Source organism: Manacus vitellinus, unplaced genomic scaffold (assembly GCF_001715985.3).
Source record: "Manacus vitellinus isolate BGI_N305 unplaced genomic scaffold, ASM171598v3 scaffold_23_pilon, whole genome shotgun sequence".
NCBI classification, from domain to species: Eukaryota; Metazoa; Chordata; class Aves; order Passeriformes; family Pipridae; genus Manacus; species Manacus vitellinus.
In genome coordinates this window covers 9,804,097-9,827,028 of record NW_021939718.1, presented here as the reverse complement: position 1 = coordinate 9,827,028, position 22,932 = coordinate 9,804,097, and the positions used below count along the sequence as shown (strand labels likewise).

Sequence of the window (22,932 nt, the reverse complement as noted above, 5' to 3'; positions counted from 1 at the left end):
TCCGAGGAGATGAGGCTGCCTAGGTAATTAAACTGCTGGACTGATTTGAGCTCTGATTGGCCAATGGTGATGTGGGGATGATGGAAGACTTCCTGAGGTGCAGGTTGATGGAGAACTTCAGTCTTCTTTAAGCTGACTTCCAGCCCAAAGAGCTCAGCAGCATCTGCAAAGCAGGATGTTAAACGCTGCAGAGCTGCTTCTGTGTGGGCGACAAGGGCGGCGTCATCAGCATAAAGCAGCTCCCGGACAAGATGGTTTAAGGTCTTGGTGTGGGCCTTCAGTCACCTTAGATTGAATAGGCTTCCATCAGTACGGTATCAAATGTAGATACCGTCCTGATCATCGAGGTCTGCCGTGGCCCTTTGGAGCATCATGCTAAAAAAAGACTGTGAATAGGGTAGGAGTGAGAAGACAGCCTTGTTTCACACCATTCTTAATTAATCTGTCCTGGCAGATGAACCTTAGGATTAAAGGGTGGGTTCAGTTCCGCACATACTGCATCGTACCTAAAAAATCCATTGCACAGGCTTGAAGGCTTTTCCCCCAGCTTTATTATTCAGACAAATCATAGAACAGTTTAAATAATAGAACAGTACATTTTTAACCTTGTAAACCCTTTAACAATTACCATTGTATCACAGTGACCCAGCTCACTGCTTTACCTTGGTTCTTCAACAAACCTACTTATTTGAACTTTCATCTCTAACCTTTTGAATTTGCTTGATATAAACTTGAACATTTATTTTCTTAAGGGTTTGTGTGTAACTAGGATGAACAACAACTTTGTTAACTTGAGAGTTCTAGCATAACTGGGTAGAACATTGATTTTTACGTTTCTAAGGGTTTGCATATAATTGGTAGAAGCATCAGCTTTATTTTTCTGAGGGTTTTTTATAAAACTGGGTGGAACTTATATAACTGGGAGGAACAAGAAACATCAACCTTTATTTGTCTAAGGGTTTGTGTAGAACAGGGAAAATTCAACTTTATTTCAACAATAGGGATTACTGGGGGGTAAACGTCATGAACTGAATTCTTCTCATGTGACCATGTGGCTGAGGTAATGTTACCTTTTTAAAATCTAGCGTTTAAAGTGCTTGTACACTCACATAACTTTCTTGCATTCACTCACACACATTTATACGGGTGGTCACCACTCTTTTTCTTCACATGTACACTTACGGCTTTTAATAAGATTCTGTATTTTTGCCACATTGGTCATTTTCAGTAGTAAATATCAGTTCTGTGTCTTCAATTATCACTCTGGTTCTTGCTGCTGCTGTGAAGGTATACCTATGTAGGATTTGACACACCTGGAGGGAGATATACATGCATACCCCCTTCCCCAAGTCACGAGGTCCACCAGTCCCATCCATTGCCCCGATACTAAGTCTTTTATCATGACCATTGTTTTGGGAAGGAAAATGCCTGAGGTCTGTATTGTCTCTCATACCCACTTTTCTCTGCACTGTCATGATTTAAAAAATTTATGACATATGTTGTTTTTCACAGACATTCCTGTGGGCTACAGATGGACTCCCCCTTTCTTTGTCTTTTTAGCATGTCTTTTAGGGTACGGTGTGTTCTCTCTACCATGGCCTGTCCCGTGGGTGAGTGCAGTATGCCTGGGGAATGAGATATTCCCCCGTCTGTTAGGAAAGTTTTGATCTTCGCTGAAATGTATGCTGGGTCGTTGTCAGTTTTGATCTTTTTTGGAGTCCCTACTGTTGCAAAGCAGTTAAGCCAGTGCCTTATGACATCTTTTGCCTTTTCCCCAGTGTGTGTGGTGGCAGTTATGTATCTGGAGTGCATGTTGACTGTAACATGAACATATTTTAGCCAACCAAACTCTGGTTATGTGTGTGATATCTGTCTGCCACACCTCATTAGCTATTAGTCTCCTGGGCTTAACTCCTTTCTGGGATGGCATTAGAGTAATTTGTTGGCAGTTTGGACATGACATGACTGTGTCTCAAGCCTGATTGAGGGTGATTTGAAATTGTCTCTTCAGAGAACGTGTTTTCTGGTGGAAAAAGAAATGAGACAATTTAGCTTGCTCCAGTGTCCTAGGCACTGCAGTGAACACAGCTGCTGCATCGGCTCTTTGGTTTCCTTCTGCTATAGGCCCTAGCATTTCTGTGTGTGATCTAACATGCATTAGGTAGAAATCAAACCTTCTGTGGTTAACAAGAAGCCATACAGTGCGTATTTCAGCAAGTAAGTGTGGATTAGCAACATCTCAAAGGAAGGAAGCCTCAAGACGTGAAACCAAACCTGCTGCATAACATGAATCAGTAACGATGTTAATTGGTTGATCTGAAAACAGTTCAAAGGCAATGCGAATAGCTGCAAGTTCTAGGACCTGTACCGAACCATGGTTCATGGTCTGTACTTCCTTTTCCCACTGTCCTGTGGCAGGGTTTACCCACGTCCATGCAGTCTTTTTGGACCATCCTGATGCATCAGTAAAAACCATGAGGCCTTTTACTGGCTGGTGTTGGCATCTGCGTGTGGCTTTCAAGGGTAGGTTACACATTTCTGCCCAAAGTCTGTGCTTAGGACAGTGAGTGGAAATGTCACTGTCATAGCCTGCCAAGGCTGCCTGGAATCAACATCTTCAGTCAGTAGCCGGTCGAGGTTGTCCTTTGTCGCTGGGATGTAGATGGTCACTGGATCTCGTCTGTCCAATTCCTGTAGACATTCCCTGCCTTTAATGACAAGCTTGACAAACATTTCATTAATTGCCCACACAATCTTTGGTGGTGAGTGGGGCAGAAACAGTCACTCCAGGACCCTCAGTGGATCTGATTCAGCCTGGTCCCACTGAAACAAAACTGCAAGTGGCCGGAACCTGCTAGGAACAAGTGCAAGGCAGGTGTGAAGTTCAGGATTTCTCCTTCTGCCTTGTCTGCTATCGATTGCCTGAGAACATGTCTAACACTTGCTTTGCCTCTGTGGTCCAAGATCAACTAGATGTCAATTCTGGATCACCTTTCAGAAGCTCAAAGAGGGGGTGCAGTTCCTCTGTGGTCAAGCCTAAGATAGGCCTTAACCAGTTGACGGCTCCCAAAAGTTTCTGTAAGTCGTTTAAGGTTAAAGTGTCCTTTACCTTAATTCTCAGTGGCTGGGCTGAGATCTCCTGCTGCGCGATCCTCCATCCAAGGTAGGTCCAGGGTTGAGATCGTTGGATCTTCTCTGGAGCGACCTGCAACCCTGCTTCTTGGACAGCATTAGTCAGAGCAGTTATAACAGTTTGTAACTCAGTCTCTTTGGCTGTGGTGACCAAGATGTCATCCATGTAATGGTAAATGATTGCTGAGGGGTGAAGCTTTCTGACAGGGTGGATAGCCTTTACCACAACAGTCTGACAAATCTAGGGGCTATTGCTCGTCACCTGAGGCAAAACAACCCAGAGGAACCTCTGCATGGACTGTGCACGGTTTAGAGCGAGGATGGAGAAAGCAAATCGTGGCACATTGCTGGGGTGTAGAAAAATGGTGAAAAAACAGTCCTTTAAATCAGTTACCACTAAAGGCCATCCTGCTGGAAGCATAGCAGGTGAGGGAAGTCCTGGATGTAATGCCCCTATGGGTTCTATGACTGAGTTAACTGCTCTTAAGTCATGCGACATCCTCCACTTGCCACTTTTCTTTGGTATGCAGAACACCGGAGTGTTCCACAGACTGGAGGTTGGCACTATATGTCCTGCATCTAGTTGCACTTGGACTAGGTCTCTTAGGGGAGCAAGCCATTCCCTTTTCATGAGCCACTGATTTACCCATATAGGGTCATGAGTTTTCCATGTCAGCTTAATTTGTCCTTGGAACGGCTGGTCAATGGCCCTCACCAAAAATTTTGAGCATCTCTAGTTGCAATTTGCATAACAGTGCCAAATTGGCCGAGCACATCTCTTCCCCACAAGGTGCATGGAATAGGAGCAACAAAGGGAGCTATCTTGGCAACCTGCCCCTCTGGCCCCAACACCGTGCATATTTGTGCACTCTGCCTAGGCCTTTGTATGCCTCCAACCCCCTGGACAGTCGAAGCAGGAAAAACAGTGGGCCCGTCAGCTGGCCAGTCAGTGTCCTTAACAATTGTAGCATCTGCTCCTGTGTCCACTGTATTAGGGGTTAATTACACTGATACTTTTGGTCTGTGTTTGGCCCCGCCACCTGTGAAAGTGTTACTCTTTCCCTGCCAAGTTACGGGAAAACAAGCACGGATAAACAGGAAGGTTTTCCTTGAAGAGAGTTTCTTGTATAAACTGTTTTAATTGGTGTTCTGTGATTGGCTAATTGTCCTCCAAGGTCGCTTGAGGGAGAATTTGAGGAGGAGGAGGATGAAGCAGCGCCCCCAGACTCAATTAAGAAAGACCCCCAAAGCATACTGCGCGTGCGTTAGGGGATTTCCAAAGTTCTCACACATGCGCAGAAGATACACTTACATAACCGGGAGGTGGGGCTGAGGGCCTCTGGCTGGGCAGTGCTGGCCACACCTGGGAGGTTGTGGTCACTCAGTTAATTGTATAAAAGTAGATAGAGCTTTCTTGGAAGAGAGCTAACTTCACAACAAGGACAACGTTACCTTTGGCAGGGACGCCTGCCAGTTTGTGAACTTACTGACTCTCCAAGGATGCAGCTTCTACTATGGGTAATTATAGGCATGCTAGGTCGGTTTGGGAGGCATGTCCAAGGCACAGGGTACGTGCCGGGGTAGAGGAGCCCAGGGGAGCATGCGCCGACATAGGTAACCTCATTGGTCAAAGAAGTCACATGGTGTTAAAGGATAAAACAGCGCCGATTTTAAAATAAAGGCTCTTTGTTCACCATCACACAAGGAGGTGTTTTTCCTTATTATATAAGGCATACGCCAACCCTACAGGTCGGTAAGATAACTTTATGGGCAACAGCTGGGTAACTGGGGAGGTCGTGCTGGGGGCTTATTTCTCTCCTTCTTCCTCCCTTTTGGGTTTGTTTGTTTTGTTGGCCACCTCTTAGTAATAAATATTGGGTTTTCTTAAGCTTTTAATGGTGTCATGGTTTCAAGATTCGGTATGGTTTAAACCCTCCCTAATACAGTCCACCAAGCCTTTGAATCTGCATCCATCTATCTGACAAGTCATTAGTGGTTGTGCCACAGAAATGGTTTTTGCCCAGAATATTTGAGGCTCGCCTGTGCTCCCGAAAGCCCCTGAATGCCTTTCCCCCTCCCCCACATGCTGTAAAAAAGGATTAGCTGGGCAAGCTGTTGTCCCTCAGGTATGTAACAGGGAGGCACGGGGGTCCATGCCATGATTTGTATCTCGCTGTGAGAATCAATCACTCCAGGTAAGATAAACAAACCCATCCTGGCAGTTGACAATCGTCTGATTAGAAGGGCAGGGACTCCTGGGCCTAGGGGTCCCCAAATCCCTGTGGGGATCAAGACTAAAGCAGTAGATGCTGAAGTTACTGGCTCTCTTGGTAAATGGATTAGTCCATCTGGGTGCTGGCAGATGGACAGAGGAGTCTAAGCACCCTTCAGGCCCACTCAGCCTGTGGCTCTCCCTGCGGAGATGGGAATGTCCTGGGTGACAAGGAGACGGTCAGGAAGAGGGGCTGCTCTGGGCACCTGGGGAGGGTCTGAGCCAAACACTTGGGTTTGTGCTCTCTCCAGCTGGCAGGGGACAGTCTCCAGGCTGGGGGAGTCCCCAGAATCCTGTATGTCCTCTGCTGAGACAGGGGCACCCCAGGATCCTACTACCCATCAGCTACAGGGCTGGTTTGGAGGGGTAACATCTTGGAGACAACCTGGGGTCCCCCCTCCCAGTGCAGGGGGCAGATCCCTAAGCTCAGACAGATGCTGGGATGTCTCATCCTCAAGGCATTTGAGGAAGGCAAGCCCAGCACTGTGGCTCAGAAGGCTTTTCTGTGTCCTCCTCAAATTCCTCCACCAGACGAAAAGTGAGAGAAGCTGTGGAGGGCTGCATTCCCCACCTGTGGTTCATTTGGGTCAGCTGGCCTGGTTGTGTCCCTTTGGTTGTGGGCGAGGAATATTGAGACACAGTGCTGATGCTGTGCCAGCCCTGCTCAGCAGTAGCCAAAACACTGGTGTTACCCGTGGTAACAAAGGTGTTACCAACACCTTTCCAGCTCCCAGTGCAAAGCACAGCACTGGGAGGGCTGCTATGGAAAAATTATCTCCATCTCAGCCAGACCCAATACACTCCCCATGAATGAATGCAACACATCAGGTTTTAATTCAGAAAACAGAGACAACAATAATCAACTGGGAAACTTTTTTATTTAAGCAACAAGGTAGAAGTAAAACCTATTCTATCAAGCAGGGCTTTAAAACATTTTGCAGCAAAAATCAAACGGACAGTCAGAAAAGTAGTAGAATTTAGGAAAATTTTATCAAGTGAGAGTCTTCTCCAAACCTGCTTTCAAATTGTGTAAATAACTGCAAAACCAGAACTAAGAAATGCTCAGTAATATGCCAGTATCCAGTGAAAACCAGTTTTAGTTAATTACAGTCATTCCCCAACACTCAAAATGCACATTAGGAATCATGCATCTCTGTCTCACCTACCTGGTAAGCTTGCACAGAAGTACACTACCAGCCTACATCAGAAAGAGGACAATTTTAGTATTAACATCTTCCAGGTAAAAGCAATAGTCTGCAGAACTACTGTGAAAAACTCCTGACACTGGTGAAGTGCTGGTCTTTGAGTTACACATTAACTTCCTTTGGTTTCAGGTCTCTTATCACAAGAGCTACAACGTGCACTTAGTGAGGACTGGCATGTAAAAATTTAGGAAATGAAGATCCCACTGCTTTCTGGGTTACCCACAGATGTAGTGGGCTTAGAGGTGGCTGATCATCCCCTTCTTAATCTATTTGAGTCCCTAGGAGACCCTCACAGATAATGTAGAGTAAACAATGTCTTGTTCACTCTGAGTCTGCGTTAGAACTCTCACTATCACAGATGCACAAATAGCACAGCATCAACATTGGGCACATTCACGATCCCAGGTAAGTGTGATTTACTGATCTTTGTGACAGAATAAGGTACATAAATTGTCATTGATAAATATACTGATAAGAGAAAGTACAAGCAATGGTATTCCCATGAAATAAGCAATGGTATTTCCATGAAATAAGGGGGAGCAGAGGGGTACAGCCCATTGGCCATTCCAGGATACAAAGGGGGAGTCTCCTCTGACTTCCTTCCCCCCTTAAGATTTTAATTTTTTCTTTGAGGTGGGGAAAAGACAACATTCCAGTTGATGTCATCTCATGATAAGGTGCAGTTTGAGTGACTATACTCATACATGTAAAGCATGTACAGGTTTTACTTCCTTAGCACATGCAGGGTGTTAAAAGTAATATGTATTTCCAAGTCAACGAAACAGAAGTTCAGCTTTTGGTCACTGGTTTGGCCATTCCTCTGGCTCAGTTCCCATTAGCTGCATTGTTTTAAACAGGGCATGACCACAACACCTCTGTGCCGCTCCATCCCTTTTCCCATTCCTTTCTTAGGGCAGCACACCAAGCTCTCTCAGTGTTCCTGCTCCCAATACATGTAGAGTTTGTTTCTGGTGAACTGCCAACACAGACACTTCTCTTTGCTCAGCTTTGTCTTTTAGCATTTCTCCACAGGGACTGAAGAAAAATGTCAGCTTATGGCATCTGTACTCTAAAGCTACAGAAAATATATGTGAGGCCTCTACCATGGCCAGATGGCATTGTTCCTTGGGAAATTACAACAGTCAAAAACTACATCTTCTGTTTGCAGTAGTGAGAGAATACACCCTCACAGGACATCAGGGTGTACATGCAAAGTGTCTTACCTGAAAAGATCTTTAAGAATGCATACTACTGGAAAAAGCACAATCCAAAAAAAACAAAACTAGTACTGGTGAAAACAAAACTGCTGTGGATAAAAGCTGACTGACCAGAAAGCACAGAATAGCCTACACAGATTCCAGGAGGCACGAAAATTTCACACCACTTTATCACAGAACAGTATCCATCCAACAGAATCACTTTAGCAAACCACTGGAGGTCTTCCAAGACCTCTGGACACAATCCTGATTACTTTCTCTATGGGCTCCTGCCTAAACAGGGAGCTTGGACCAGGTGACATTCAGTGATCCCTTCCAACCTTATCCATTTTCACATTCTGTGAAAATGAACAGCAAGTCCAAATCCCTTCTCACAGTTCCCATTAAATTTTTTATCCTGTTGACTTTCAGACTATGTTGTTAATATTGCTCTCATGCACACAACTGGACATGAAAAGCTGAAAGGGTCTGAGCAATCTATCCTAAAGGGGGGAAGACACAGTAAAAAGCAATGAGCACTTCTTCTAGCCATCTCCTCAGTGTTCATTTCTACTGCCTTGCATAGTCTCAAGCACACAATGCTTTTTGGACACTGAGGCCTTTATTCACTCTGCAAATGAATAAACTGTCCGTAGATATTTCCCTCCTAAAGTTACTCCCAACTATCCTACAAAGGGATGTCTGTTACGCTTGTTATTCAGCAGGACTTACTGATTGTAGATCTTCAGCTGAACAACAAGGTGAGGGGTCTCAGAGGATTTTTTTAACATTACTACTCCTGTAGCTGCACCAATGAGTGTGGGGTTTTCCAAACAACCTGGGAGGTATTTGGCCTAAGTAGCAAGTCACTTTACAAGGTTTCTCATAATGTTTAAAGAAGACCCTCTGTATCCTGAACCAAAATGGTTCCAATGGTTCATGTAGTGAAACAGTTGATAAAGCTTCAGGCGTTTCTCAAACCCTGCAGCTTTGGGAATTTTACTGTGATAAGCAGAATAAAAAGAACTGCTGAAGCCACCAAACATCCCAGCTATTGCAAGCTCATACTCTGAATGGCCGTAGAAAGAAGCTGGATCAAAGATAATTGGACCAGAATCATCCTCAGCTACGTTTCCTCCCCATAGATCTCCATGCAGGAGAGCAGGAACAATTTCTATATCACAGAACAAACTGGGTATTTTCAGCTGCAGAAGGAAAAAACAAGACATATAAATACATTTTAAAGTGAATGATTATAGAGTTTTATCTGCATAAACAGCATAGGACAAGTAAACAAAGACGCTGAGCAAATCCAGAAGATTACTATTTTTCATAAAGTCAGCAGCAAAAGAATAGCATCCAAACCTTTTTTAGCAAAAAATTAAATATTTAAAACTGTATTTGGTGCTGGAATATTGACCAGGTTTAAGAACAACCACTATCACCACTTCATCATTAGAAGGCTCATGGATTTCTCACCAACCCTGAGGAATTTCCACAAAGTAGTACCCAAGGAGCTAATACTGCAGTCACTTAATTAGATGCAAATAGTAAATGAACAGACAATGTGCTTATGTACATTTCTCATCATGAACATGTTACAGGGAATGAGAAATATGAACTCCATCTAGTATTTCCCAAACAGTGAGGCAAGGTGTTATCTGTCACTCTGGAATTCACTTTGGAATACTAGCATAGGGTGATGTAGCAAAAGCCCTTGCACCTTAAAATAAAGGGCCTCTTAAGACCTAAAAACTGGAGTTTCTTACCAACAGAACCAGGGCCAAACTAAAAAACAGCAACTTTGTTTTAAGAAAATAAAATCTGAATAACTGATACCCAGCTATCACTATAACGAGAACGGAGAGAATTGCTCCTACCTGAAGTTGTGCCCAAAGTTCTCTTGCTTCCCTGTCTCCTGAACTCTTTTCGATCATGTCCATCTGGGGCTGGATTCTTTGTTTGGCAAAGAAGGTCACCCAGTCACTCTGCCAGTCATTCACCTGAAGGACAGGACTGACCTGTCAGTTCTACACCATATGAAAGGCTTACTTTCTTCATTTTCAAATAAACATTTTAAGGATTGTTTGGTACCTTTGTGCTGGTACCAAATACAACAGTAAATGCTACCATTTAACTGGACATTATCTTAAAACATTAAATTAGGGGAGTAAAGTTTTCTTTAGTGATTAAAACCCAAGAAATGGAAGAGCTATGAATGTCCAGTGCAGCAAGAAGTGCTGTCCAAAGCACTACTTTCCTTAGAAGACTGGAAAATGTTTTTTCTTTTCACTGTTCCACAAAAAATAATTTATTATGATAATTTTGACCCTTTCTGTCATTGAAGAGAAAAAAAGATAAACTTAAAAAAAGATAAACTTAAAATGATAAACTTCTGATGATGTACAACCTACCTGTGGAAGATAGCCACAGCAGGTAATTGTATGAAAGCCAAACTGATCCACAAACTGGACTTCCGTTTGCCCTTGCCCCTTACCTTTCAAACCAAAAACAAAAATTCAACACTAATGACAAAATATTAAGCAGCCACAATGTAAATGAACCTTAAAAACTATGCAAAAGTACAATGCTGCTTCTACTGAGAATAAAAACAAAATTGCTCTTTTTTTTACAATGGTTGTTGCTGTTGTTTTTTAAGTTTAAAGCTCAATGTAAAGCAGCCATATTCTACTTTTCATAATCACATTTTGAGGTATTGTGTCTCCTCTGATGTCATGTCCTCCTAGAAACTGTGGTTTAGACTCCTGAGAGTGTCAAATTGAGTGTGTTTTGCTCACAGAGATCCAAACAGAGCAAACAAAAGCAAAAAGAAGCCCTCCTACCTGGGTGCTTCATCCAACTCATACTATCTTTAGTGGAAAGAGACAAACTTGTCCTGAAGTGGCAAAAGCTATTTCAACTCTTCTGTAGATTATTATTAATTAGGTTAAATTTGCAAACAGTACTGTACCAACTGTGCTCTCTTCCTTCTTCAGCTTCTCTGCAAGTTGCCGGTTATGAAGGTGAAGATCAGCCAGTTGTGTTCCAAGAAGAGCTGAATGTCTATGAAAAAAAATATTCTTAGCAACACTGACACATGAACGAATTCACGTCTTGATAACCAAGGAATTACTTCAAAATATTTATCAAGTAAGTAAAAGAAGTCTGCATCTCTAACAAAATAATTTTTTACAAGATTTCAGTTAAAAATGCCTCCTCTTTCTATCAATATTGCACACAGACAAAATATACTTATGTGGTTGTTTCTGATGTGACTGTTAAAAAAAATGAAGAACTATCAATTCTAATTTCTGTGCGATATCACTTCCAGAAGAACTTCCAGTAAGATATCTGTGAGAAAGCACAACATGTTATGCCTTTTTTTTTTATGACAAAAAGTCTTTGGAAACAGAGCCAAACAAGGCTCTCTTCTCTGTATCTTTGTCTCTAGCTTCTTTTCTCTAAAAGGTCTAGAAGATGTGGCAGTCAAGTAGGCCTTGTTTATTATCTACTTTTAATAAGAGCTCATCCTCTACACACTGCAATAAAGTCTTGCAGCAATTACAAACAACTCTTACAGCCAGTTGCCTCCCACATTAATAACAGTACATTCCTTTTCCTGTCTTTGATGTTTCTCTACTTTCCCTGTTCTCAAGGCACTGTCACTTAAGACAAATTTATTTCTTCATTTTGTTCCTGTTAGCACAGGTGGTAATTATCCCCAGATATCTGCATGAAAAAGGAAGAGTTTGCAATCCAAAACAAGATCTTTGCCCTTTCTCTGGGGGCTCACTGAGGGCTCTTCATGAATTAGAAACTCTCCCAGGAAGCAGAATGAGGGATGACTTTAAACTGGCTGCAGAAGTTCTGAAAATGAGGTGAGAAACTGGTCATGACCACGTCCCTAATGAAATCAGACACATGGATTCAACATATAAATGCTTGTTAGAGAGAAGGGTTGAAAGTCTGAAACTATCAAAATGAAAGCAAGAGTTCTAAAAATATTGAAATTAATTCATTTGGGGAAGTGCTTCTGCATACTCATGGCAAGCAACAAAGCACTGGCTCATATCAAAGGCAAGTACACAGAACAGGTGATCAGGTCATTTTCCTTACTATAAAAAGGAAGCTTACTTTTATCACTAATTACCTAAGCAAACAAATCCAAAAGTAACCAAAACTCAAACTCATTTCTTGATGTATGACCAATTTTCTAGGTGAGGCATTATATTTTATACAGTTGTCTGCTGTATAACTTTCTGTATGTTTCCTGACTTGCTCTGTAAAAATTTAAACAAGTTTCCCCTCTGAAAACAAGTGACGTAACTGTCACAACAACCAAAATTTCTCGTTAAAGGAGGCAAAGATAACACTGTGTTTTACCTGTTTAAGCCTCTCATTTCCAAATGTTCCATCACAAACGCAGTGCTGCCCCCAGGCAGGTCTATAACTTTGATGGGTTTAGGCACTTTTATCGCCTGCGTTTTCAGGAGGGCTTCCAAACTTGCCATTTCTCCCTCAAACATTCTTCTGGCCTGCCAGACATTAGAGAAAAGCATCAGTCTCCATGAAAATCAGTCACTGGTAAACCAGGCACTTTCACAAAACAGCACTTTCACAAAACCAATCAAGGCTGTAAAAGTTAAATGCTTCTACTTTAGAAGAGTCAGGCAGACATTGCAGAAAAAGAGCATGTGGGAAATCTAACAAATGTGGTTGAAAATAAAAGCAGGAACTATAATAAATAAAACAGAAGCCACAACAAATAAAACAGAATGCTACCCCTTTAGTACTGATACATGAAACACTGCCAAAGGACAATTTGCAACAGACATCAAATAAAAATTCCAAAGCCTACAGGACATCATAGAAATGACAAAACAGTTTGGGTCTGAATGGACCTTAAATTTCATCTTGTTTCACTCCCTGCCATGGGCAGGGACACCTTCCACTGGACCAGGTTGCTCTAAGATGCATTCAATCTGGCCTTGAACACTTCCAGGGATGGGGCAGCCACAGCTTCTCTGGGCAACTTGTGCCAGGGCCTCACCACCCTCACAGAGAAGAATTTCTTCCCAGCATTCCATCCCAACCTATTTTTTGTCAGTTTGAACCCATTCCCCCTTGTCCTGTCACTGCCTGCTCTTGTAAAAAAGACATCTTTCCTGTCTGCCCCTTCAGGTACTGGAAGACCACAATTAGGTCTCCCCCCAGCCTTCTCTTTTCCAGGCTGGATAATCCCAGTTCTCTCAGCCTTTCCTCATAGGAGAGGTGCTCCATCTCTCTGACCGTCTCTGTAGCCCTCTTTTTGACTCACGAGTGAAGAACTGCTGAGCTACTCAGCCATGAGTTAGCTCTGTTCAGAGGAAATCAGTTAATACTGTATCTCTGTCTAAAGCATCATACTAGGTTAAAGCCTGCTGCTAAAATAGAGTAAAAACTGCTGATGCACAGCTGCTGCTGTACACACAGCACAGCATTTACAACACACTTGAGCAAAGTTCACTTTCATCAGTGCTCAGGATCCACACACAGGCAAAAGCACTGAAAAGGAAACAGCTGGATAGAAAAATACACCGAGATCTTTTTTTCCCCAAGCGCAATCTTGCAGCTAGCTGGCTGCTGTGTATTTAGCTAGTTAAATACACAATTATCAAAGGCATAGGAAGGGCCCATTCAAACTACCTATCTGTATTTCAAACAACTGATGCTACCAATTCAAACTCTTTTCTGTAAAGCTGGATAACCTTCCTATATTGACCCAAGTTACCACCTCTGTGCATCCATCTAGCTCCCCAATATGAACAGAAAGCATAGAGAAATTTGGAATAAATATAGTGGCATACATGCTTCCAAACACATTTGTTTGCTATGAAAGACAAACACAAGTTCTGACTTCTGTTCTGCCATTGAAACTTTTTACTTGATAGACACAACTATAAGGTATCTTTAAAGGAAATTCCACCTGAGCTCTGCTTTTCCTGCTGTAGAGCTATGTTGCATTGTACTTATGTCCATCAAATGCTGACATCTACCTTCAACAGCAGGCAGTTCCAGGTATTGAAAGCAGAAAATCTTGAGGAATTGTGGCAAAATATCACTTACTGAGAAGAGCTCCTCACACGCAGGGAATTAATTAGTGGTTTACTTACAACCACAAAAGGTGCAGACAATTTTACACCTGCCAGTTTGCCTTAGACACTATTACAGCACTCGCAGACACAGTTACACCACTGTCGCCCCCCCACGAATGACAACAACATGTCATAGTACTGCATGCCCTGGACAAACAATACTGATACCACAACACAATCCCACCACAGAAATCACTTAGGTTGGAAAACACCTCCAAGATCATTGAGTCCAGCCTTTGACCCATCATCACTTTGTCAACCAACCCAGAGCACTGATGCCACATCATCGTTTCTCAAACGCCTCCAGGGATGGGGACTCCAGCACCTCCCTGGGCACCCCCTTCCAATGCTTAACAACCCTTTCCATGATGAAATTCCTCCTGATGGCGAGCCTGAACCTCCTTTGCCACAGCTTGACGCCGTTTCCCCTTTTCCTAACCTTGTTCCCTAAGAGCAGAGCCCGACCCCGCCCTGGCTCCACCCTCCTCTCAGGGAGTTGCAGAGAGCGAGAAGGTCCCCCCCGAGCCTCCTTTTCTCCAGGCTGAGCCCCCCCAGCTCCCTCAGCCGCTCCTGGTGCTCCAGACCCTTCCCCAGCTCAGTTCCCTGCCTGGTCACGCTCCAGCCCTTCAGTGTCTTTCTTGTCCTGAGGGGCCCAGAACTGCCCCCAGCACTCGAGGTGTGGCCCCAGCAGTGCCCAACACAGGAACAGTCACTGCCCCGGTCCTGCTGCCACACTAGTGCTGACCCGAGCCAGGAATGCTACTTCCGACAGCGCCGCCTGCCCACCTCCCTCGCTCCCGCTCCCTACCCCACCACACCTCCGCCTGGGGGTTGCTCTTGACGAACACCCGGCCGCGGTCCGTGTCGTAGCTCTGGCCCTGGCTGATACAGCCGCCGCCGGTGTGCCCGGTGGGCCGCAGCAGCGCCGTTGCCGAGCTCCCGCCTCAGCGCGTCCTCCATGGCGCCCGCGGGGTCGCTGCGGCTCGCGGGGAGCTGAGCGGGGCACGGGCGGGCAATGGGGCCGGGAGGAGGTGGCTCGGGGCTTTCGCTCCTCCTGGCCCGCAGATTCGGTTTTGTTCTTACTGTTTTCACAGAATCACGGAATATACCGAGTTGGAAGGGACCCACAAGGGTCGAGTCCAACCCTCAGACCTGCACAGGACCACCCCCAAGAATCACACCGTGTGCCCGGAGTATCAGCCAAACGCTGCTTGAGCTCTGGCAGCCTTGGTGCTGTGACCACTGCCCTGGGGAGCCTGTTCAGTGCCCGACCGCCCTCTGGGGGAAGAACTTTTTCCTAATATCCAACTTAAACCTCTCCTGACACAATTTCAGGCCGTTCCTTCTGGTTTGAGTCCTGTCTCTGGTCCCTACAGAGCAGAGATAAGTGCCTGCCCCTTCTACCACTTAAAGTGAAGAGTTTGCATTAATGAGAGACGACAGAAAACAGCCTTGAAGTATTTCAATTTCCTACACTATTTTTAATTCAAATATGCACAACTTCATAGTAAAGGTACTATGTCTTCAGTATCTACTGATAAGTTTATTTCAATGTAAAAACCTAAGTCCTGAAGAAAAGACAAGAAAAAAGCAGCTTCAAATATAAGCAACAGGAACAACAAAAGTAGTTAACAATACTGAAACCTAGTGCACAAGTTTGATATGCTACAGTTCAGTAACGACATACATAATCTTAAATTTCAAATAAATAAGATATAGTTCCTAGATGTGTCCTGGCTGACACAGCTGGTGCCAGAACTCCACCTGCTGTTTTGTCAAATCCGATATTAGTCTCTTAATGTGAGACATCTTATTGTGCAGATACTGGCATCTGTTCTTCAGAGTAGCTGGGGCTAGACTGCAAAGGAAAAATAAGAAAATCTGGGCATGCAAACATGTCCTTTCCGTTAAAATAGCCTTGCGCCAGGCTTAGTGGTTACCACCTCCTACAGACTGTTTTTTCTTCTCATACCCTGTTAAGACCTTTCTTAAGAAGTATCTTCAAGGAAAGAATAAACAAGCATAAAGCCAATATGAAGAACATTTCACTATTAACAGAAAATGCAAACAGATGTACACCATTAAAAATATGCTGTTTGACTCAAGATTCTGTGAGCCATCACTCTCCTGCTTTGCAAAAATAAACACCAAGCCCCCATATCACCCAAGATCTGCAAGTAAACCTGTCAACTAGCAACAAAATCAGTACCTGCTCCAATACTCCCTTTGGCACATGCCTCACGCTGCCATGCATCCACGAACGGCTCAGACAAGTGCAGCCTGAGGGCTGGACAACTTTTTTTGGCTGGGTTTTGCAAAAAAATCAGTGCCCAGCCCACACAGCACCTCAGCAAGTATGCCAGTTACTTAAGAGGATTTACAATAATACTCCTTCACAAAATACACGAGTTCTGATATTGAAGATGTGGAATTTGCACATATCCATATCGGATATGGATATGTGTCCATATCAGAAGCGTGCGTGCTGAACACCCAACGCACATCAGGGCATCTCTGCGCGGCCATTGTGACCTCGCTGATGAGAGGGGCTCTGCAAAGTTCTGGCGTCACAAGGGGGTCCCCGGCTCCCCAATAAAAGCGGGTGAGCCGCACGCCCCGCACACCACATGGCCGCTACCGCCGGCGCTCCGCAGCCGCCGCCGCTCCCGCCGCCGGGCGCGCGGAGAAGGCGGCGGGCTGGATCCCGCCGCTCCAGATACCGCCGGCGCCGCCGGGGCGGCAGGAGGCGCAGACGCCGCTGAGCGGGCACCGGGCAGCGCGGACCAGGCCCCGTACGGACACACGGCGGGCCGGACAATAAATTAGCACGGCAAACGTCACATGGGTGTGCTTGTCTCTGCTTCGCCCCCCTCACAGCGCCTCACGCCTCAGGGCTCCCCCGTGGGTCGCGCTGCTCGGAACCCGCGCCCGCATTCCACGTGTTCCATCTGCTGCCGCTCCTGTGTTTCCAGCTCCGCTGTTCGACAACAGCGCTCCCAAACTCTGTCCCTCCCCGTTTTTCTGTGCCCTGTTCATGTCCATCCCAAAGCTGAATCAAGAAGGAGTGTGAATTGCAGACCTTTTCAGAGGTCCCCTACCTGATATTCGTGCTGTATAGGAATATATTTGCATCAGTTAATCAAATTTATTTACATCAAATGGTGAATATTTTTACATAACTATTCCTTATTTGCACAAATTCATCAAGTGATGAATTTCTTACATAAATGATGCCCCTTATTTACATAAATTCATCTTCACAGCTGGCAAAGCTTCAGTCTGTCACCAGCGATTCTCTGCCGTGGACATGGTCCTGGGGCTCCCGGGCCCGTGGCCGTATCCCCCAGCACGTGGGCCGGTGAGGCGGCCTCTTGCTGGGCGGAGGGCAATCCTGCGGGCTGGGGACCCTCCTCTGGGGAGGTGCTGGGACGCCCCGGGCAAGCGGTTCCTGCCCCGTCTGAGAGCGGAGGGGCCGCGGCTGCTGCCCTGGGCAGAGGGACCTGCCCCCTCAGCCTGCTGCTCCTGCTCTGCGGAGTCAGGCACAGCTCGGGGGCAGCTGGGACTGCCAGGAGGGGTGGCCGCCGATGTATCGGCTTCCTCCACTTTGGAGCCTGCGGGGCTGCTGGTGGGAGTCCCCTCTTGGGAGCTGCTGGACTTGGGGCTGCTGGAGCTTCTGGTGCTGCTGGACCTGCATCGTCCCTGGCAGCAGCAGAGCCCAGCAACCCCTGTGCCTCCTCGCTGCACCGGCCCACGATGACACTGCTGACGCTGTGGATCAGTGGCCAGCCACCACTGGTCCCAGTATATTCCCTCCAGCCTCTGGCGCAGGCAGGGCCACACGCGGTCCAGGAGATGCTGCTGTCGACGGAACAGTCCTGCCCACACCTCGGGCAGGATGCCGTCCGTGGGCTGTGGCCCTGCAGTCCCCTGCCCAGCTGGGGACAGTGTTCCGGGTGGGGGAGGTGGAGTGGGCACCACAGGGCGATGGGGGCTGTTTCCGGGCAGGTGGGAGGGAGCTCTCCCTGCTCAACTCCTGCTCTCCAGTAACTCCTCGGGGGCTGTGATGGCCGTCTCTATATAATCATGTTCTTCATGGCCAGGAAACCTGACAGTCTTTACTGTCCTGCTGCAGAGTGGGTACGCTGGATTTCTCCTTGTCCACCACGGGATGCAAACCCTGCAGAACTTGTGGTGACAGGGAAGAGAGGCAGCCACGCCATTTTGATGTCCTGGCACATGGGGCAGCCCCACTGTGTCTCCATGGCCATTCTGTGCTCTGCGTGGGGCTGGAGAGAGCTGAGGACCAGGAGCTGCTCCCCCTCGCCGGCACGCTCGGCAGGAGTCAAGGCTTGGACCAGCCTGGCCCAGGCTCTGCTGGTGCCCAAACATGAGCAGCGAGGGATGTGGCCTCGCAGTTTGACCAGCGATGTCAAAATGGGAGGTTCCCCCCTGCAGGTGCTGGAGCTGGAGCTGGAGCTGGAGCTGGCTCTGGCCACAGGGCCGTTGTTCTCATCCCTGACTGCACCAGAGCGCAGCAGCCTCTGGGCCTCCTCACTGCACTGGCCAACAATGATGTTGTGGGGTTTTTTTCCCACTTGATTTCCACTAAGCTGACAGTTGACTGAAACTCTGCATTTTCCACCAGAAGTTTTAAAGTCTGCCTGCTGGAGATAAAACCCTGTCAGGCACTTCTTGCAGACTAGTTTACTGAAACACATGGAGCCGGCATCAATGATTTCGTTGTGGTTCATCAAACTCTGCCTTTCCATGGAAAGTCTAAAAGCTACATAACCTGGCCTCTAGTTTACTGGAGTTCTGGGTTGAACTACGTGGTCAGCTCTTCTCCATCTCAGCTGCAGAATTTATTTCTTCTAAAGCTGTAGAAGTGGCACAGGCTCAAAATGACACTGAAAAGCTCAACAGAAATGCACAATGAACACTGGATTTCTTATCACAGGAACACACCCAGTCAGGCAGAGAGTTCAGTCTGGGTGTTGTCTTGTTTTAGAGACTGGACTCGCAAATTAGAAATCGCGTTTAGCCTGGAGGCCTCTTTAGAGTGTGCAGCTGCCTCTTGGAAGTGCAGGTGTGCTTGCAGAGACGGGTGCTTTGGGATGGTCTTTCCACATCTACCCTGGACATACGCACGGTGCCTACAAGCCTTGGGATTGCTTTGGAAGTATTTGTGCTTGAATCTATAAACACACGAGCATCCTTCTTCAGGAGCCAGTACGAAAATTCTGAACAGCTGGAGAAAGACAAGTCTGTACTGTGGTTCAAGACTTGAGGAAATGAAATGAAGAAATGAAATGTCTTTTTCCCCCTCTCCCATTTCTCACCCTCCCCCCCCCACGTTTTCTGCCCTTTTCTCCGATCACGTTTCTCTCCTCTTTTCAGTCACGTTTCTTGCCCTTCCTTTCCCCCTCATATTTCTTGCCCTTTCCCCCTCACAGTTCAGTCCCTTTTTTCACTTGTTGCCCTCCCCTTTTTCACTCACTTTTCCTGCCTTTTCCCTCCTCACGTTTCCCACCCTTTCCTCTTCACATTTCTCACTTTTCCCCCTCATGTTTCCTGCCCTTGTCCCCTCATGTTTTCTGCCCTTTTCTCCCCTCACGTTTCTGTGCTTGTCCCAGTCACAGTTTTCACACTTTCCCCCTCATGTTTTCCACCTGTTTCCCCTCCCATTTCTCACATTTCCCCCTCATGTTTCCCCCCCTTTTCCCCTCACATTTCCCTCCTTTTATCCCCTCCCGTTTCTCACACTTTCTCCATCACATTTCCTGCCCTTTCCCCCTCACATTTCCTGCATTTTTTCACGTTCTCAGTGTCTGTTTCTCTTCAGTGGTGTTTGGCCTTCTCTTCTTTTTATTTTTTTTTCCTGCAATGCCCTACTCAAGTAATGCTTCCTTGAGCAGCAGCCTGAGAAGCCCTAGCCTGTGAGTCTGTCTGTTGCTGAACAGAAGGTCGTGCTGAACCAGAAGAATCTCATTAGGGAAAAACAAACCAGAGTGGACTTCCTGCTGGAATTTTGGTGTTTGGGGGGTTTTTTTGTTTGTTTGTTTGTTTTTTCCCCAAACTCTATGTACATAGTCTTCTTAGTGTTCTAAAACAAATAGGTAGCCTTAGGCATACATGTCTCAGAGAAGCACCCACTGCACAATGGACTTCAAGTAGATCCCATCTCCTTCTTAAGAGTCACCTCAGAGTCACTATGACTCCTGTCTGAAAGAAACCTGCCCTGATGGCTCTTTAGGTTAAAGGAAGTCCATCTGGACAAGAAGTGCTTTTGGCCCTTTGTTGCCTCCATATAACTTTAAAAGGTGCAAACCACGGAGTTTCTTCCCATTTTCACCTATTTGGACTGACTTGACATCAGATGAAAGCACTGAGAGCCGAGGTTACAAACTGGCTCGTGGATCTCTGCGTGTAGAGACCAAAGATGCAAAACTGGATCGATCAGCCCGTTGTTCATTACTGTCCATCTAAACAGGGGGCTGAAAGTAGGGGCTCCGCCTGCCCTCTGCTGCTCCGGGGCCAGGGTTGGGGAGGGAGAGACCAGGGATGGCCCTGGGAGGCGCCTCCAGCTCCAGGCACCATCTTGTGTGTGGCTGCAGTCCCGGCTGCCATCTTGTGCGGTCTCTTGTGCCTCCAGGGATGGGCGCCTGTCTTTTTCTCTCCCACACTGGGATTTGGAAACGGTTCTTTTTTCCTGTGTTACACTGTTTCTTCCTTGTACATGCCCAAGTCGTTGTCTTGCTCATTTTACTCTAAGAATGGAAATAAGAGGGCTCAGATAAGCATCCATCCAAATGTTCTCTGACTACTGCAGCTTCAGCCAGCAGTCACCTGCCTCTGCTTTGCTCCTCCAGCATTCTCTCTACCACAGCAACACACATCATTCAGCTTTCAAAGCTTTCCACAGGATATCGTCCTCTGCCATCTCCTGTTCATTAGGATCTGCCTCCAAACACCCCATGAGGCTGGCTTCTCTATGCGAGCACCTAGGCACACACTTCTGTGCTTTCTTTTCATTTGGAGAGGACCGGCCGAACATTACAAGATAAGGATAATTCTCCACGTGTGATTAGTACAGGTTTATGTATTTTCTGTAGCCTTTTACAACCACAGTTTGGAAGTGCATTTTACAAAACTGTACGCGCTACAGAGCGTTTCAAAGACAGCTCTTTCAAATTTTCCTTTTCTTTCCTAAATAAAGATCCCATTTCCTAAGCTGAGTCTAAACTACAGACCTTCTGCTGGGTGTCTGTCCATGCCCAGATCAAATCCAGGCTTTCTCTGCATGAGCGTGCCACTGGGAGCAATCATTTCACAGCTGTTCCATGTCTTTTGTGGAAGGAGTGGGTGATATCAGTCCAGTTCCTAGTCAAGGTTTCCATATCTCAAAATCTCCTGCCTTAATTAGCACTAACTGGCATCCTTCTTGGAAGCATCAGAAGAAAGGCCAAGCATGAAGAATGAAGTAGTCTCTCTCTCCTGGAGGTGAACCCCCCAGGACACACACAAGGCACCAGGCTTAATGGTATGAGGGCTGAATATGAAGTTTATTCTTATTAGATTAACTAAAGGCTATTCTCATCCTTAAAATACACCAAAAAAATAGCACAAGTGTGTAGTGGCCAGAAAACAACAGGAAAAGGGAAATGGGAGCAGAGTGGGAGCAGGCTGTGTGCTCAGGAGCTGATCTGCCCTGTCAGGCACCAGCCTAGAACTGGGCCGTGCCCGCAGCCCAGGTGAAATGGCCCTGGGCAGGTGGAAATTCAGAGCTCAAAACCAGGTGATGCCAGCTGAGGAGAATGGGTGGGAGCAAATTTGGGTCACAGGGGGAGCAAAATGCTGATATATTTTGCTCGGAACGGGTGTGGGAAGACGGGCACATGGCACCACCCTTTGCACACCCCGGGAAAGGGGGACACTGTGGAGATGTGGGGACAGAGCCACTGCATGGACTTGGGAGTGGTTTTGGGGGGGCTGGCAACCAAAGTCCTGCTCCTGAGTGGGGTGCAGGGACACGGAGGTCATCAGAGATGCAGGGCACAATGAGGGACATGGGGGACAGGAGGCCATAATGGGCTGGGCCAGATCTGCACGAGTGACTGGCAGGGAAGGCGTTTCCTTGCTAGCTGCAGTCACTGTACTTCCCACTTTACATCTGCAAGAACAATCACCCTACAGGCTTGGCCCAACATCACTGTGATGATCAGTCAGCCTCCACCCTCTCTGGCTGGAACCTCGGCCGGGGGCAGCAGTCAGCAGTGTTTATGCAGGTCTGTCCGCTTTTTCTGCTGTCAATCCAGGAAGCGATTCGCTTCTTCAGGCCAGAAGCTCTGGCCCAAGCAGACTGATCGGTGAATATCCATCTGTAAGCTTTAATCTCACTGCACACACAAGTATCCACAGCTAAGGTTAAAGGAAGCAGACAGATACGATATTCACGGGTGACAATGGGAGCCCCTTCTTCCCCATCACACATGCATTTTGCACATAGGCGTCTTTCACTGGAAAGGCAAGCTATTGCAATGGCATAGTTATCCCAAAGTCCATACAACAGTGCACCAAAGCATTAGACCCTTCATTCTTCAGTACCTTCTTACTGATACTGACTAATTAGGTTCTACTGAATTCCAACCAGGGATCACCCCCATAATATCAGGGGGCTGTTCTTCCTTTGAGTAATAATGGTTCAGCTGTCTCTTGAGGACATATTGCTGACTGAAGGCCAGTCTCTCCCATATCCCTTGTAGAAGGAGTTTACCTTAGATCCCCAAATTTTGCATGCATGCAAAAAGACCACCAACAAACCAACAAAAAATCCGCAACAGAAACTTTCAGGAGGACCAAGACATAAAAGCAGATTCTGCTTATCAAACCCAGAGCTATTGTATTAAAATGTCTATGAATCTTTCTTTGGCATTTTCTGAATTATGGCTGTAGAGTCATTTTTGAGAGATAAATATGCCGCACCTAACAAGCCC

The 22,932-nt window shown here is 46.3% G+C and overlaps 2 protein-coding genes across 2 annotated transcripts; both read right to left on the bottom strand.

The window, feature by feature from the left end:
* Positions 1-6,263: 6,263 nt before the first annotated feature.
* On the bottom strand, positions 6,264-14,899 carry LOC103756975 (ketosamine-3-kinase). Its single transcript, XM_029959965.1, is given in 7 exon segments — positions 6,264-9,010; positions 9,686-9,808; positions 10,220-10,302; positions 10,777-10,868; positions 12,189-12,340; positions 14,758-14,871; positions 14,873-14,899. Coding segments are annotated over 7 exon segments (930 nt in total). The 3' UTR covers positions 6,264-8,671.
* Positions 14,900-17,221: 2,322 nt separating this feature from the next.
* On the bottom strand, positions 17,222-18,337 carry LOC112841090. The gene is given in 2 exon segments (XM_025895112.2): positions 17,222-18,153; positions 18,156-18,337. Coding segments are annotated over 2 exon segments (984 nt in total). The 5' UTR covers positions 18,208-18,337.
* Between the last annotated feature and the right edge of the window lie 4,595 nt (positions 18,338-22,932).